The following is a 19,097-nucleotide window of genomic DNA, read 5'->3' on the forward strand; positions in this document are numbered from 1 at the left end:
ACAACAGCAGTCTACCTTAGTTGAATATTCCATTACATTTAATCATAGGCTACTGCAATTTAATACCATTGTTAGCTGTGTTTATATTGCAATCATGCCATATCAGTGTAAAATGTAGCTCAAATACTAATAAAAATAGCATTCCCAAAAGTATTAGCAGGGAGTCCCAAAAGTGTATTTTATTCAAAATGTGTGAACTCTGAACTCTGTGTCTTTGACACAGCTCAAGTTGTGAACAAGCAATAGCCTACAAATAATTTGAAGTTCTCAAACTATGAGAGTTTTATGAAGTGCTGGCAAAAACATCTGAAATGACCACTTTCACTCATCTGATGAGAACTTTGAATTTGTATGAACATTTGAACGAGTGAATAAAAAATAGAAATAATTATCCCAGAAAGTCCCAGAAATATGACTTGAATAGAAGTTAGTTAGTTATTAACAATTAATTGATAAACTTGTAGAATACTTTGAGCACTGATACAGTCAGCATAGGCCTCTTACATTGTTTGCAGGTAGGCCTACATTTCATTTAGTTTTCGATGGCAAACGCGAAACAGCGCCAAAACAACCACCAGTGGACAAAAAGAGTACATGTGTACTGTTAAGACTCGCCATAGAGAATGAATGGGGGAAATTACGGAGGTTATAGTTTGACGATGTCGTACTCCCATGCGGGCCAGATGCTATATACCACGGACATGTTTTGGGGGACCATCCAAAATGAGGTGGCGGGCCGTAGTTTGGGGACCACTGATCTATCTATATAGCCTACTATAGTGGCACTTTAGGGGCAGCTGTGGCCTACTGGTTAGCGCTTCGGACTTGTAACCGGAGGGATTTTCACACGTACGTATGTATGTATTGATTTTTAGGCAATGCACGGTGCATCGTTACATCCCTAGGCTTTACAGCAGCTGTTTTCAGGGACATAGGAGAAGTGCAAGACAGAAATTAAACATTTACTATGTGAAGGACATCTGGTGCTATGAGGTGAAAAACAGATTTGAAGAAATTGGTAGGCAAGTGTCTAAGTGTCTAGTTAAGATATATTTCAGAGTTATAAGTGTGGAGCATCTCTTTATGGATTTCATTGTGGATCTGAAGTTTGTATTGTGCCATTTTCTTTGGGTCTTCCTACACTCTCTTTTTAGGAGTTTTAGGAGTTCCATGGTGCTTCCTGTTTGTCCTTAAAGCCTGAGACTGGCAGTTGCTGCGGGTGGCCTGGCCACCTGGCACAGGATTCTAATTGCTTAATGGCCGTATTGTGATGTCATAATAACCAATATTAAGTCGTTAGTCGAAATGTTGAGTAGTTTTTAATTAATTTAATTAATAGTTTTAAAAAGTATAAAAGCTACACGACCCCCTCCCCATCAAATTATCATTATCACTTTATTGTTATTATTTTTATGCAATATTGTTTGCTATACATGCACTTCAAAGCAGTCAATGTTTAAAGTGCTAACATGCACATCAGAGGACTGCTTTACTAATGTAAATAATTACAATAGTTCCATTGCTTTTGCATGCTTGCATACTGCAGTTCTCAAAACAACAGCAATTATATGGATGCCATTGTTTTGGGATGTTTCCCCCATGCAAGCATCATACACTGGTAAGCAAATGGAGAAAATTGACGTCATGCTTTTTAATGTGATCTAATTTGAATGTCTGAAAGGATTCAGGAAACACAATACCAGTTATTGTGCATGGTAATCGCAGAAAAAGCAGATAGGCAAAAATCACTATTCTGGAAATCTTAACAGGACAAATAATAAGGCTACAATAGCTTTTGGCTATGTTATATTCAAATTTGACTATACACTCAATGCTAAACAGTGTGTTATCCAGTTTCTGCTGTGTTTTATGGAAGTTGCAAGAATCCATGTCGTTCTATTAAATGTCGTTACTTTGTAGCCTTCCTACCGGTTGAAGCGGAGCTTTGTTACCAACGTTATCGGATGGTTTCAGTTTCTCTTGCGCAGACGTGCACACGCATACATTGAATGAACGCTCATACCACCACACTTAATTGTATGCCTCTATGTTTGATGACACCAAATTAGCAAATATTTTTGTTTGTTTTCTTTTTCTGTCAGTCCGCGGTTCTTTGATCAATTGCGCAGCAAATGTTGAGACGAAGCATAATTTTACTCCACGGACCTCCACATCATGGACCAGTGCCTGTGTGCAGCCCATAGTTTGAGAAACGCTACTTTAGAAGACCTACATTACAAAGTTTGAACGGAGTTTGTACGTTAAATGGTTCAAGTTAAATTGGATGCCGAAAAAGTGGTTGGAAAAATAATAATAAGAAGCCTAGGAAGAACAGTACAGTGCATGTTCATGCTCTGTAATAAGAAGTGTAGAAAGAACAGTACAGTACATTTTCATGCACTGTAATAAGAAGACTTTGGAATAACAGTACAGTGCATTTTCATGCACTGTAATTGGGGGCCAAGCAGCGAAGCTGCGAAGGCACCCATTGTGTTTCTAGCTTTTCCTATTATTGGGGGCCAAGCAGCGAAGCTGCGAAGGCACCCATTGTGTTTCTATTTTTTCTTATTATTGGGGGCCAAGCAGCGAAGCTGCGAGGACCTCATTGTGTTTCTATGTTTTCTTCCCTATTATTATTATTATTATTCCGCCATGGAAGTCTATGGCAGCCCATAGAACCGTCTGGTGAAAAGTTTTGAAATTTGGCACACTGATTAGGGACAGTCCCATGATTAATGTCACCAAGTTTCATGATGGCACCTAGAGCACTCTAGTGCCACCAACAGGCCAAAGTTGGACGTGCGTTCACGCACGTAACTTTTGACCCGTATGGCCGATTGTCAAAAATGAGGTATCATTGGAATCCTTGGGCCAAGCCGAGTTCAACACACCCTATGACGTCAATTTTTGACCTCTGTGTTTAAATCACAGCAAGTGTGATCATATCTCAGTCAATCTTTCATTTTTGATGTGAAACTGATGACAGCAAGTTCCATCTAGTTCATTCTAATGTGTGCGTGCAAGGGTGGGACGGAGTGGGATGGGCAGGGGCGGTTGCGGCGGTGGGCTTGCTGGGGGAGGGGGCGGCGACACTCAGCCCTGGTTCAGCCCCACAAAATCAGTTATGTTTTGATGTGAAACTTGACCTTGTAACTCAGCCAATCTTGGGTTGTATGGCATGGAACTTGCTGTGACTGCTTAACCCTTAAGAACGTACCGTCACACTGGTGTGACGGCCGCTAACTATCCGTAAAAGCGTACCGTCACACTTTTGTGTTTGGAATGTTGCTACATAAGTATTCTAATTGCTGCTTAACAATGGGCTACCACTGGTTGGCTAACATGGGCTGACATTGTACATTCTCAAAGTCAAAAATGGTCTCTCGCAAATCACTTTGCCACTACCATTTTGTTATGTCCACATTTTGCAGATCTAGTTTATATTATGATTGTGTGGTCGGGCTATACTGTACATGACAAAATCCACGGAAGTGGCAAGTATTGGGAAGACGATTATTTACAGGAGGCTACAAATGTTTCTAGCTTCACTGCCATTTATTGCCATATTTCTGAATGTCAGTCATTACACCAAGCACAATAAAACAAGCAAAATTAGTGATTTTTCTAAATTAAATGATGATGTTATTCAGTGTTTAGTCAAATCTCATGGCCATTGAAAAGATGAAAATCAAAATGACCGCGAAATGTACGGAATGCTGGAAACAAACATCGTTCATTCACGAGCTATGAAGCTTTCAGTAACGCACGGCTCAGGAAACCTAGTTTGCTACATTCATGACATTAAAACTTCGCACAAGAAATGCGCGCCCATCTTTATCTTGTCCCATTATAATCACAGCTTTATTTTGCGCAATAGCAGTGCATCCATCAAGTCCGTCAATGCAAAACATTACAGCGACCGGCATCTCGAAGTTCATTCATTCAGAAAACATTCGTAGTATTTACAGAAGCTATACAATTTCATCGATAATATTAGTCATGGCACATTTGAAAAGGCGTCCAGCTTACTGATGAAGAGATCAGGGTTATTTTACATCTAATGACGACTCTGATGTGGACATTGAACATCCGTCTGAGGTAAGAGCAGAGATATTTGGCGCGTCCTGTTATCCTCGTGACAATTGTAACACGTTGTCAGCTAGCGACTTCATTTGCGTAATCAGGTGCATGCATGCAACACATGTGATCACATGATGAAAGCATGTGTGTGTGTGTACTTTGCAATATTCACGTGAAATAAAACAGACCAGGGGCCTCATGTACAAAGCTTGCATAATGCTGCAAAAATGCTGCGTCACGTCACTTCTCACGCCACGCGTCTTGGATGTCTGAAGGCTGACTTGAACGCGTGAGAATGTGAGGTCCTCCACGAAACTTCATGTCTGGCGTGAGCCTACGCACATTTCCAATGTGTATCATCAGTTGGCGACACTTAGAGGCAATGCAGCACAACAACATTAGTTGATCGCGAGTCTAGGCCTTTATTTGCACAGTATATTGTGAAACGTGGGTTATTAAAAATGATAACACTTCGAAAGTAAGCTATTTCCCTTAGTGTGATTGACTGCATAGGATACTTTGACTTTCCTCGAGTAAGCATTCGCATTATTGTTGTCACACTTGTGTGCAAATATAGGGATATGATCCAGAAATCGTAATGTTGTGGCGATGTGGCCTGGATCGACCGTTTATTCCACCTCGAAAAGGCGATGGTGGTAGCCTACTTGGACCACGATTCATTTAATGTTTTTTTTAATTAATGCAGTTGTGTTGTAATGGTTCAAATGCATCAAACCCAGTTATGCGAACCCTGTCACCTACTTGCAGACAGACCAATAATTCTGCCACAGTCTCTGACCCTATAGCTGCCACTGCTAGTGCTACGCTCTGCCACTACTGTTTTTTGTTTGTTATTAATTACAGATGATAAAGACGTAAGATTCTTGCCATTTCGTCGGATAAACACTTCTATCTCGCATCCGCACTTTTTTTTTTTATTATTAATTTGATGATTTTAATTATTAAACTTTGGAGCAGGTTCGAGTATGGATCCACAAACTAGTTTTCATTGTTATTAATATTGCGGGATAGGCCATTTTGTCTTTCGCGGAGGTCTGCTCTCGAAAGTGGCCTTCTAGTTAGCATATTAAAATGAGTGTGATTGAGGGAGGAGAGAGGGTGGAGTGTAATGCTCGTGCATGTACGCTTAATTTCACGTTAATTGGGATGTACAAAGAAAAGCTGCGTGGAATGCAGCGTACGCACAGTTTCATACATCAGGATTTTGTTGTGCGTACGCTACTTTTCAGGTTTGCACGTACGCAATGTTTTAGTATGAAATCCACACAAGTCTTTGTACATTAGGCCCCAGGCCATGCTAACACTGCATAGATTGTAGGCCACTTAATAATGACTATAAAATGTCAGTGTAGAACGCTAGTGACGCAGCCCAAAACACTCACCCAGTGGAGTACGTTGGTTTAAATAAAACCTACGTTCTTAAGGGTTAAGGCTATATGTCTGATGCAACGGCATTGACTTACATGGCAAATCTGGCCTGCTGAACCTTCTGCTTGGCCCCCTCATTGCTGCTTGCAGCTATATTTGGGGGCCAAGCAGCGAAGCTGCGAGGCAACCCATAGTGATTCTACGTATTCTTCTTCTTCTTCTTATTATTATTATTATTACAAAACGCTAATTTGCCATTAAACCATACAGTAAAAAGTCATATCTTTAATTTATCAAAGTTTCAAGTCTGCACTTTGAGTGCTCTAGCGCCACCAACATTTCAAATTTTTTATTACATCTATGCACATAACGTTTGAACGGTACACCACATTTTGAACATTAAGGTATATTTGGAATCCTTGGATGAGACCGAACTCAACGCAGATGTGAATTTATGAGGTAAACTTAATTGATCAGGCTGCCATATTGGATTTAATCAAAAACCGCTAAAAGGCATCAAAGTTGGCAAAGTTTGTCCGATTTTCACGAAACTTGACGCAGATGATCTTCAGACCATGACTCATAAATGCACTACTTTTAGGAGCCATATTCAAAACCCGTCGCCCGTCACGACCAATCAAGTTTGGCAGCGAAGCCGCCAAACAGGAAGTGAAGTGATCTCAGCAAGGCTTTCGCGTATGAACACCAAACTCAGTATAGGGTCTCAGGACCCAATTAGGAGGAGGCTCAATAAATTTGGTGACTTTTGACCTATAGGTGGCTTATAATTACCAAAATTACGCTTTTAGCCTGTAACGGGTCATGTGTTTGGAATTAAAGCATATTAGTGATATCTGTTAATACCTTGAGAGGTCTTTAGGCCGCCACATGCCAACATGTGACGTCAACATAAATGATCCAACCGCCATATTGGATGTCATCAAAAACACTTGAAAGGCATCAAAGGTCACAAAGTTTCTCTGATTTTCACGAAACTTGACGCAGATGATCGTCAGACCATGACTCATAAACGCCTTGCTTTTTGGAGACATATTCAAAACCGGTTGCCTGTGACGACCAATCAAGGAAGTGAAGTGATCTCAGCAAGGCTTTCGCGTATCAACACCAAACTCGGTACATGGGCTCAGGACCCAATTAGAAGGAGGCTCAATACATTTGATGACTTTTGACCTATAGGTGGCGCTATAATCACAAGAAGTGGGCTCATATTTCAGCAATGCTTTCACATATTGAAACCAAACTTTAGTATATTGACTTGGGACCTCATCCTGAGGACAGACAATAATTTTAGCAACCTTTGACCAGTAGGGGTGCTATAATTTGCAAAACTTTCTCGTATCAACACCAAACTTGGTAAGTGGACTCGTGACTACAACCTGAGGATGCACAATAAATTTGGTGACTTTTGACCACTAGGGGTGCTATAATTATCAACACTTTCTCGTATAGACACCAAACTTGGTATGTGGACTTGTGACAACATCCTGAGGATGCACAATCAATTTTGTGACCTTTGACCACTAGGGGTGCTATAATTTACGACACTTTCTCGTATCGACACCAAACTTGGTACAAGGACTCGGGACCACATCCTGAAGACACTCAATATATTTAGTGACATTTGACCACTAGAGGCACTATAATAATCAACACTTTCTCGTATCGACACCAAACTTGGTATGTGGACTTGTGACTACAACCTGAGGACGCACAATACATTTGGTGATGTTTGAGGCATGCGTATGTGTGGGGGGCTATTGGGGTGTGTGGGAGAGGAGGTTTATCTGTGTATATGTGTGTGTGTGGGATGGGGGGTTAATTGGGTGTGTGTATAATGTAACAACATTGGGTTGCAATGACAACTCCTGCTCAACTGCTTGGCCCCCACATTGCTGCTTGCAGCTATATTTATCCAGTAAGTCTTCTACCGAGTCTGATAGTTGACTTGATGTCTGTGAAAGTGCTTGCTCAAAGAGAGCACTTGTGTGATCATTTATGATTCTCCTTTTTACCATCATCAGTTCTGAGTGTGTGGGGACATTGACACATCAAAGAATATGCAGAAATGATCGGCTAAGGCAAAGTCTTTTACAGTTGTAGAGACATTGAGACCCTTTGTGATAACAAGTAACAAGGTCGAGGGGATGGCCAAGAGAGTGAGTTGGCCCCTGCACAAGCTGTGTTAAGCAGAAAGTATCAAGTAGTGCAATTAATTCCTTGGCATAACTGTTTTCAGGATTATCCACATGCAAGATTAGATCCCCTGATATAATAAGACCATTCAACTTTAAATCATCATATGAATACCAAATCATCACTTCACTAATTTGAAATGAAACCGTAAATGAGAGTGATGATAAGCAGACATTTCAAATTTTCTTCTTAAAATCCAGTGGACAAGTCAACCAGGAGCCATGCTTCTACAGGACCTAAGTTCATGATTTGTTTGATGGGAGGAAGACAGTTTATACAGGGGAAAGAGTGATCTACCACATTATGATCATCCAGTCTTTTTTTACATGTCTTGCTTTTTTATTGTCTGCACATCTGCATCCAAGATATGATGGGATTTAATTGAATACAGGAAAGGGTAAACGCCAATATGTGATATATGCCCTGTTATCTATTGTAAGAGTGGTTAAGTTTTCCATGGCACATTAGTCATACAAAAGGCAGCAATGCAAAAGAAGCTTAAAGGAATTATTGCAATACAATCCCATCATACTATGTGTGAGAGTGTGTGCATGTGTATGGAATTTATGTCAATGCACATACATCTAAATCTATATGAATGAGTAGTAGAAGTTTAACCATAATATATGTATGCATGCCTGTGTAGTGATTTTTTTTACCCATGTCTGGTTGTGGTACAGGGGCTTGAGACCCAGGAGGGCCAGGAGGACCAGGAAGTCCTCTTTCCCCTGGGAGACCTGGTGGTCCACGGGGTCCTTAAAAAAGATTAGAGGGAGAAAAATGAATTAGTCCCTACCAAAGAGTGAAGTGGTATAAACTTTATGGCTGTCAAACAAATCTTAACTAATTAATGCCCAATTTTGCTGTGACTAAAAATGACAATGAAATGTTTTTCAACGCCAAAATGTTACTTAGCGTTACTTAGCAACAGTCCCCTCTTGTGATACTAAATGCATAGTTTTTTAGTCTTGCTAGCATATGTGGTTCCATGCAAACTTTAATAATGAGAGATGTGCCTTGGTTTATATTTCCCTCAATATTTCCCACAATTTTTAAAGTTACAAGCCCCCAGTGTAAAGTAAGATGTTGCATCATATATAGTTATATAATAACTATATAATAATAACTATATAATAACTATAAATGAACTATATAATAACTATAAATGAACGACTTGTCGACTAGTCGTCAAGTATTATGAAAAATTAGTCGACTACCAGTGTTGTAGTACTCGAGTCCGAGACTCGAACTCGATTCCGAGTCATTAGCTAAATTTAGAGACTCGTGACTTGACTTGGACTTGAGCACTGAATGACTCGAACTTGGACTCGGACTCGTGCATTCGCACTCGCGATGACTCGACTTTTTTTTGTAATATATCATAAGGCTATAATTGTAGTATGTCATTAGGCTATAATTTGCTATATGATTTTAATATCTAAATTATTTGTAATACTAATTTGAGTACTGCTTCGTGTCACACACCGCAAGTCACATCATGTTCACATGCAAAGCAAACTAACGTTAACTTTAACACCAAAATGCCTGGAGACATGGCCGCCGCTATTTCAATGTAGTATTGCCAGGCAATATTAGTTCTCATACATGACATGACATTACCTAAGATTACACTCAGCCTTGGCTAAACATCACACACTGCTGCTGGATAGCTGGTCATCGTGACTTGGTGAACAGTGTTTTTCCTGACTGACGCGAGAAGCGAGGTTCCATTCATTCATTTTAATTTGGGGCGTGCCCTGCCGTGCTTCTGTCTGTTAATTTGCAGCAGGCTATTATCGGATGAAAGAAAAATAAACTAAAAATTTCCCCGATCAAGATATAGCATAGGCCTACTTCTTAATTTTGGTGTCATAAAATATAGAAGCATAACATTAAATTGCCTAGTAGAGTGTCCATGTAGTGTCAATTTAGGCCTACGTGTCTGCAAGTGAAACTGACAAACTGAACCTCTCGTGGGTAGGCCAGAAACAACTATATTTAAAACCACGAATTAAGTGGATTATTGTTACTGTTCAAACGAGCGATTTGATAGCCTAATCCACTGCACGAAAAAAAAAAAGGAAATAGCAACTTGTTCTATTTCTAACAGGTGAATATCGTAGCAAATAGTAGCCTATGGCGATGGCAGCTTAAAAAAACATTTATTTCACTCATCCTGCTGAAATGAACGTAGAATGTGGCCTGTTGCGCAAAGAAATTAATTAGGCAGATGATCTGCATCTCTGTTAACCGAAAGCTAGTTTTCTTCTCTATTGTTGACATGAAATATGTCTCCATAGTGTCAGTGAAGTGATAACATTATGCAGTTGCAGGTAGCCAGTGTTCACGTCACGGGAGTCAGAAAGAAGCTACCAAGACGGACCCTGTTCTGTTTCTGTCCCTCCCAAACTGCGCTAAAATTGTGTAGGCTATTTAACAGCCAGAATTTTGAAAAAAATGCCCGGGGGAGGCCCTTTTATGATCCACACTACCTCTTACACAGTGAACACACAGTGAGGTGGAGCACACACTAATCCCGGCGCAGTGAGCTGCCTGCAACAACAGCGGCGCTCGGGGAGCAGTGAGGGTTAGGAGTTAGGTGCCTTGCTCAAGGGCACTTCAGCCGTGCCTACTGTGTCGGGGTTCGAACCGGCAACCCTCCGGTTACAAGTCCAAAGCGCTAACCAGTAGGCCACGGCTGCCCCCATCTTTCACATAATGAATTGGCACCCTACAGTAGGGATGCACGATATATCGGCGGCCGATATATTATTAGCCGATAAGTGAAAAAATGAAAATATTATTATCAGTCCGATAATTCTGGCCGATAATTTGCGGCGATATTTTTTAAAGTCCTAATTTAGGCCTACGTAAGGTCCATCTGGCTACACTGAGCTAGGCTACTTGAGCTTGGTTGGCTATACTTTTTCCTCAATATAATGTCAGCGGTGTGAATGTATTTCACCACTCTAACAAAATCTGTGGATATGCGTTCATTTGGGAATCTGTGCATCTCAAAATCCTCTCGTGAATGATCCGCCATTTAACCTTAACAGAGCGGAGCTCAGCCCTATCTAGAGCCGTCTTGTGCTGGTGTGTTTGCACTTTACCGCGCTGGTCGGGAAAACAAATAAACTAACTCGTTAGTGGTAGTAGACGGGCATAAAAGACAGTCTGATAAGTTGCAGCTTTGTTCAGTTACCCGCAGTTGAAACTAAACCTAAGTTTCCTTCACAAACTCTGATTTGGTCGCTATACTGTAGCTTATTCCAAGCTGAGCCGTTTATGAGCGTTTAGTCCTAAATGAAAACGATTCAAACTCTCTAGCCATTCACTCGCAATTCACTGACGTCAGATTCACTTAAAGGAGCCACACATACTGTAGGGCTAGGCTACTTTTATGTTGTTGACTGCCGTACTATTGAGGACTATTATGAGTTCTGTCCATCATTTGGTGGAAAATTACTACAATAAAATTATGCTTATTAAATGCTTTCCCCAAATCACTTTTCACAATTTTTTTTCAAGAGTAATATTATCGGTTATCGTATCGGTATCGGCCACAACAAACCAATAAATATCGGTTATCGTTATCGGCCCTAAAATTGTGAAACTAAAAGTGAAAGTAGGTTTACTATGCACTCCGTGTCTCCGTAGCTGTCTGTTCACGTCTGTTCACATCCATGTTCCTTTGCGTCTCATGGCCACTCTAGGTTATGTCATGCTTCTGTTTTCGCAAAATTCCTGACAGTTCCTGATCACTAAACTTTTGTTTTCCTTTGCTGTCGGTTAGCAGTTGACGTAGAAGCATCTAGAATAATTTGATTTTAGCGGTGACAAATCCTGTTGAGAGAGAGTGTCACAATACAGCCCGGCCCCTTTTGATCGTGATCCGTGTTTTGCTCTTGGCTGCTCTGCTCTGTCTGCCTTCGTTTGTCCTATGCCATGCCATGTAATTCGTTCCATATATTCCCCTTGCCCACCTGTACACCTGTCCTTGGTTGCCTGATTACCTGATTGACTGCTGCATTTAAACAGGCTCACTCGGCTTCTAGGTTGCCGAGTTATCACGCTTGCCAGAGGGAGCCGAGCTCCCTTAGAGTGAGGACTGGCTCCCATGAAAACAACAAAGTCAAAAATCTGAGGGGTCTCTCATATCTGAAGGTGTCTGGCATTGTAATTTAATCTTAAACAACGCTCATTATCCATCCCTGTGCGATCTCTTATCAGGGATGTCGTTAGGCCTATTTTGGGGGCGCTGAAGCCACCCTAAGATGATCAAAAGCCTATATAGTAATAATATGCGTCCAAATTCACATCTATTATTCTCTGTTGAATTGCTCACGGAATACTTATCTCACATAAATCACACAGATGTCACATGGAAGAGCGGAACTGGAGTTTTCCAATGATATCAGCGGCTAGGTGCAAGCTGTTACTTTAGTTCGCGACAAAATTAACGTTGGACAATTTCCGAATATTTCCATTTTGCACAATGTGCTTCCACCATCTCCACTCATTACTCTCGATGGTATATCTCACGAACGCGTCACTCAATACAAGGCAAACCATAAGAATAAACAGCAGACCTTACCGGACACGACAATATGAAGCATTCTTTTGTACAGTAAGCCATTGCTGAGTTTTGAAATTGCAGCAAATTTCCACAACTTTGAGCTGAAATTCTAATGTTATAGCCCAAAATAAGGAACTTGGTTTCCATATCAAAGAATCAAAAGTTGATCATGACATGCACAGATCAACTGAGCTTTGGATAGATATTTCTACCATCATGCTTCAGGTGACATGAATGTAACAATCATGAGACTAAAGTATTTTTCCTTGACATATAGGCTGCCATAAGTATGATCACATCAGTGTTGCCAACTTAGCGACTTTGTCGCCATATTTAGCAAGATTTCAGACCCCCCGAGCGACTTTTTTGTAAAAAGCGACTAGCGACAAATCTAGCTACTTTTTCTGGCATTCTTGGAGACTTTTTGAGACTCTGATGTGATGGCATGTAACGTCCCTTTTTACTCTTATGAGTGAGCAGTGAGTTTGGCTGTGCTGTGTAAGAGTTTCGTTTGTGAATTAGCCTACATCGAGTTCGCCCAAAGCGTTGCCCCATGATTATAAAAGTAATGACTGGCCTATGTAGTATCAGCCCATGTTATCCACGGAAGTAGATGTTCTATAGATCTAACAGCTCAGACAACGTGATTGGAAGGTGCAGCAACTTCGGGTGAGATTACAACCAGAGTCAACGAGACGAGACCAATGCCATTATGACAGGGAAACAGGGACACGCTTTCCAGCACCGTTCAACAAAGGTAAGTAGGCTACAACTTCATTCACAAGCAGATAGTTCAAAATCGTGCATACAAGTTAGAAAAACCTAAAGCATTCGTTTAGGCTATGTCGCTGTTGTCAATGCAGGACAGACTGTCGGCTGAGGGGAAAAAAATATGTCGGTCTGTCTGAGTGACATTAACTAAATAAATCCAAAATATAGCCATTGTTGTAATGTTAAATTGTGTGTAGCCTATGGTGAAGTTATAATCAGACTTCAAGCTGTGCAAAGCAAATGCAGCAGTTGGGAATAGGTTGGAAATGACTGATTTTCTGCCACTTAATGCTCATTCTGGTGTATACTATGACAAGATGTACAGAAGTGTAAAGTGTATCAATTACTCTAATATACAAGTATGTTAAATTAAATATTTAAATTAGGCTCTTAAAGTTGCCTATTTCAGTAGGCCTAGGAGAAAAGCAAACAGGTGTAAAGGGGAATTAAAGGGCCATCACCGTTTTTTGTTTGTTTTTTTTTGGGAGGGGGGTGGTCACGACCTGGTGACGTAATTGATATGCAAATTAGTGTGTGACATCATCTAGCGACATTTAGCGACTTTTGGAGCTGGCTTTAGCTACTTTCCATTTGAAATAGTTGGCAACACTGGATCACATCATACTTTTGCAGATATGGGTAGCTGTCTTGAAAACGTATATAGATACCGATACGGAGATACCGATTCCGAACATCTGACTAAATTCATCTTATAAGGGGGTCTGGGGAACACTGTGTGGGCAGGTGACTTTCCAAGCCTATGGAGTTTTGAACAAAGGTTAATCGGAATGATAAATACCGTTATTAACCGGTTATCTGAAATTGAAAATGACGTTTTCACTCCGGATCAATTGGTTTTGCTCCCGTTTTCAGATACGTCCTTACAAAAACTGTGTTCGTTTCCGGTTTTCATTTTCATTCTTTGAACCGTTTCTAATCCCTGCTAAAGATATTTGGCCTTTAATTGTAGTGGGGGTTGAAGTAAAAACCTTTCAAAGAATTAAATAATTGAATTAGATACCCATACCCAGTACTTAGTTACTGTCGACCAGTGTGTGTGTTTGCATGTTTATTAGTGAGGTGTTCGATTAATAATTACATTCTTGTTATTTACATTTTAAATTGTTGTATTATAATAAATCCAAAAAGACTTTTGACTAAGAAGGTACTTACTTGACTGAGTCTTTATTGAATCAGATGGAAATGTTTTGACAGTCACAGTCATGGTTATCATTGCAACAATCCTGCATTAGAATCTTGTTTCAATTCAGATACCCAAATCTACCGATGGCTTATTTTGTATGACTAAATTTGTCCATATTCCCTCAAAACTCACTAGAAGACATAATTTGAGGGGTCATGTTTTAAAAATACCCCCAAATGCCATGAGCTCTCTCTCTGCCTGGTAACACAGGCTGATTGAATCCCATTCTGTGCCACTTGGCTGCCTGCTCTCTCTCTACTGTCTGATTACCTACACCTGTTCCTACTCTGCTACACTCTGCTCTGCCTCACCCTTGTTAACCTACCAGCTGCACTGCATTCACCACTCATCATGCCCTGTATATAAAGCCTTGTTTTTCAGTCCACACTTGTCAGACCGTCTGCAAACCAGCACCAGTTACCTGCCTGTCTTGGAAAACGCCTCTGACTCTTTGCCTGTGAACCCGGACCCGCTCGACTACTTCTTTGATCTCCAGCCCCAGTAATCTTGACCTGCCTTCCGTCTCTCTTCTACGAATACCGCCTAGCCCTTGACTGTACTGCTGCTTCGTTCACATACCTCCAAACCCCCCTAGAATTGCTTTTTGACACTGTATAATTTAAGTACAGACTACACAGACTGTATAGTGATTACACAGAGAAGGAAATTCACATATTAAGCCCCACATCATCCAAAACGCCAGCTACACCTCTGATTTGCCTCCCACCTTGTGTAATGTAATGTAGAGAACAAAACATATTCAATGAAATCTGTAGAATTTTAAGTTTTGAATAATGTCCATGGCCCCCCTCCTGGAACCTCATGCCACCCCTTCGCCCCTTCGTTACACCCCATGTAACACAATAATAGTCGGTCAGTCATTATCAATCACTTTTCTTCATTGCTAGGGGCCGTTTATGATCAACTCAGCAACATATCAAAATATAGAAAATGACAAAAAAGCCTTAACCCTCTTACCCCCCACAAGCACGCCATATGGCAACTGTGGCAAGGAAAAACTCCCATATTACAGGAAGAAACCTTGAGCAGAACCTGACTTAATAGGGGGAGCCCATCTGCTTCTGGCTGGCTAAGCCCTCCAATAGCAGCAGATGTAGAATAATCTGAAAAAGTAGTCTACAGGATAAGATGAGTTAACTAAAAGCTTTCCTGTACAGGTATGTTTTCAGATCTTTTAAAAAAATATTTACTGAACCTGCCTGCTTGATGTACAGAGGCAGGATGTTCCATAGTTTGGGGGCATAATGGATAAAAGCAGCTTCTCCACTTTGTGGAGCACTTTGGGTACGATTAAAAGATTAGAATTGGATGATCCAAGTTTCCTTTGTGGTTGATAAGATATTAAAAGCTCAGAGATATATGAAGGTGCTATGCCATTCAGAGCTTTGTAAGTAATTAACATAACCTTAAAATCAATTCTATAGGAAATAGGGAGCCAGTGCAGTTCAGCCAACACAGGGGTGATGTGTTCTCTCTTCTTAGTCTTAGTTAAAAGTCTAGCCGCAGTTCTGTATGAGTGCCAATTTCTTTAGATGTTTTTGGGAAGACCAGTGAAAAGTGCATTGCAGTAGTCTAACCTGCTAGTGATAAAGGCGTGAATTAGTTAGAGTAACTTTACTGATATGGGGCTTAAAACTTAACTCTGCATCTGCAACACTGAGGCTTGTTACTTTTGGTTTGACCTGGTGCGCCAAGTTCCCCAGATTACTAAGAACAATATCTCGCTTTAGTTTTGGTCCAACCAAAAGTACCTCTGTTTTATCATCATTTAGTTTCAAAAATGTTTTGCTCATCCACTGATTAATGGAGGTTTGGCATGCAGTGAGGGAGCAAAGGCCATCTGGGTTAGTTGGCTCCACAGAAATATACAATTTGGGTATCATCTGCGTAGCTGTGGAAGTTTACATTATGCTGACTTATGACGTTTCCCAATGGAAGCATATATAGGGAAAATAGCAGGGGACCAAGGCAGCTCCCCTGGGCCACACCAAAAGGCAAGTCATGTTTTTCAGATACATGATCTCCTAGACTGATATATACAGTAATGTAGGTTTGAAACCAGTTTAGAGCATTATCAGAGAGACCCACCCACTTCGCAAGGCGGTGAATTAGGATGCTATGATCAATGGTGTCAAATGCCACACTCAAATCCAGAAGAAAAGGATTGAGACTTTATTTGAGTCAGTAGCCAGTCTGAGATCATTGACTATTTTTACTAGAGCCGTTTCTGTGCTGTGATTTGATCTAAAACCTGATTGGAATTTTTCAAGGATACTGTTTTCGTTGAGGAAGGTATTTAACTGATTACAAACAACTTTTTCAAGTACTTTGCTCAGGAACGGTAGATTTGATATAGGCCTGTAGTTGCTCAGATTGGTATGGTCAAGATTTGACTTTTTAAGTAAAGGTTTCACAACAGCGGTTTTAAAAGCAGTTGGAAATATACCTGTTTCTAATGAGGTATTTATTACCTTGAGAATAAAGGGAGCTAAGCTATCATATACTTTTTTGAGGAATCTAGTAGGGATTGGATCTAACACACATGTTGAGGAGCCGGTTACATATAATTCCATGGTATTCTGCAACTTTCACATTCTGTAAGCGATGGCTCAAGAGAGGATTATTGTGCAAGTCTAGTCAGTGTTCTCTTGGTCAGGTTTTCACTTCACTTATGAGTAACCCCTTACAAAAAATAACTATAGAAATCTTTTAGTGTTTTGTATTGTATATTATTATTACAAGCATGATCACATCATATATTTCCCCACATATGGGTAGCCTATACTGTCTTAAAAACTGTATAACTATTGATATCTGATAGTATAACAGATGGCCCTTACAATGAGCTTACTGTAATAGTAAATTTAGGCCTACATGAGATAGAGACCCCCCTAAAAAGATAATTAAAGTAAATAAAGACAAAAAGATAATTCGAGCCCTTTAGGGCTGTCACTTTTTATTCGATATTCGAATATGCATTCGAACATGATGTGAAATATCCGTAGTCGTTTTTAGTGCCATGTGTAGCACATTTTTACAGTCTTTGATTAGTTTATTTTTTATTTTCTTATCCAGTAGCGGGTGCTCTAAACATATTGTAGCATTGGCCCATGACCAAATCAAGCCAATAATATCCAATAGCCAGTAGCCATAATAATGACTGGAGCCAGAGTCCTCAATAGCCACCTTGTTTCAAAAATGGAAGATAACGCACAGAATGGCCAGCCTGAGCGGATAATTACAGATAACTCATCTAAAAAGTGGTGTCTGGAAATACTTTGGGTTCTACACCGTAGATGGTAAAGTAACCTAAAGATAATGTAGTTTGCCGACTCTGCAAAAAACAGTTTACTTACGCATCCACGACATCAAATCTTTGCGCTCACCTGTCGAGTTACCATCCAAATGAGTCACAGTAGACGGCCAGAGCATTGCCAGGCGTCCAACATCGTATGATAGCATACTTTCCGTAAATCCTCAAATTATGTCCGGGGTCTGCTATTTAAGGCTGCGCAAAGCACAGGTATTTATTTGGGGCAGGCTTGTATTTGAGGCAGGCCTGTATTCGAGGCAGGCCTTTATTTCTTACATTGTGCATTTTATTGTGAGACATGCGTTTTGTTTGGAGCAGCATACTGTTTTATTAGCTAAATGTTGAGACTGATGGGCACTTAAATCTAGGGGGTATTTGATGGTTCACTGTTAAGTTTCATGTAGTTTTTGATGAGTTCTTTGTGTTTGAAGTGTTCGAACTTGGCGATAATTGGAGGAGGTTTTTTATTGTCTTTGGAAGTGAGACGGTGTACACGGTGGAAGGTAATCTTGTCAACTGTTTCTGGCGGTAGTTTGAGAGATGACTGCAAGAATTCTTTAACTGCTTTCTCTGGGTCGTCGGGTGTATCTTTAGAAGTTGGCAGGGGAATTCCGGAAAAAATGAGGTTATCGCGCATGCTGCGGCACTGGAGGTCTAGGATTGTTTCTTTCATGATCCGATTTTCGCTGGTGAGTTGATTAACATGGTCGGATAAGTTTGTAATATTTCCTTTGAGTTCACGGTTTCTAATGCGAAAGTGTGTCGATCTGTGATTGGGAAAATTCGAGGCTGGCTTTTAAGTCCTTAATATCTGTGTGCAGATGTTCCAGTATTACAAGTTTGTTGTTTATGGATTGTAGTAAACTGACCTCGATGGATGTAGAAGTAAGCAAAGCGTAGGTGATTCTGGTTCAGTCTCTGTTGAGTAGTCACGAGTGCGTTTCTTGCTGGGTTCAGATGACATAACGTCCAGAATGAAGAGGTTGCCGTTGGAAAAGGTGGAGAATATAATCCGGTTTTTGATGAGAGTTGTAGAGAGGTAGTGGTTGTTTTTAGTAGAAGAAAAATAAAGTTTTGTATTTCTGTTTACAAGCGTCAGTGTTCAGTGCGCTGCCATTTTGGATCTCACCCAAAGTCTCGCGATGTTCATCAAAAGCAAAGGGAAAGAACTGAAAGGCACTTCATTCGGACTAAACGATCAATTCCCACAAGTAATACAGGAAAGAAGAAGAGCCCTCTTGCCCATAATGAAACAACTCAGGCAAGAGGGCAAACGAGCAGCACTGTCAGTCGATAAACTGTATGTCAATGGAACTCTGTATCATAACCCCAATATCACCACCTGGCTATAGCACATCATACCTCATGCCAACATACATCTTGATTATAACATTGTCACCCCTCAACTCTCTCTAACCCACTGCCTACTGATGCTTGGATCACCTCTCTCTTCTCTCTTCTTATGTTTCATTCCTTTTGCTCCCCCTACCCACCCATTCTCTTTTGCTCTCTCAATGTTTAATGTTATT

General features: G+C 40.5%; 1 protein-coding gene across 8 annotated transcripts in view; it reads right to left on the minus strand.

The window, feature by feature from the left end:
* The window catches only part of emid1 (EMI domain containing 1), a 113,427-nt gene that overhangs the window by 44,643 nt on the left and 49,687 nt on the right, over positions 1–19,097 (minus strand). For all 8 annotated transcript variants that reach the window (XM_048244061.1, XM_048244060.1, XM_048244059.1 and 5 more), the window contains one exon: positions 8,343–8,438. In XM_048244061.1, coding sequence (XP_048100018.1) covers positions 8,343–8,438 — 96 coding nt within the window. The remainder of the gene's footprint in view (positions 1–8,342; positions 8,439–19,097) is intronic.

Source organism: Alosa alosa, chromosome 5, assembly GCF_017589495.1.
Source record: "Alosa alosa isolate M-15738 ecotype Scorff River chromosome 5, AALO_Geno_1.1, whole genome shotgun sequence".
Lineage (NCBI taxonomy): Eukaryota > Metazoa > Chordata > Actinopteri > Clupeiformes > Clupeidae > Alosa > Alosa alosa.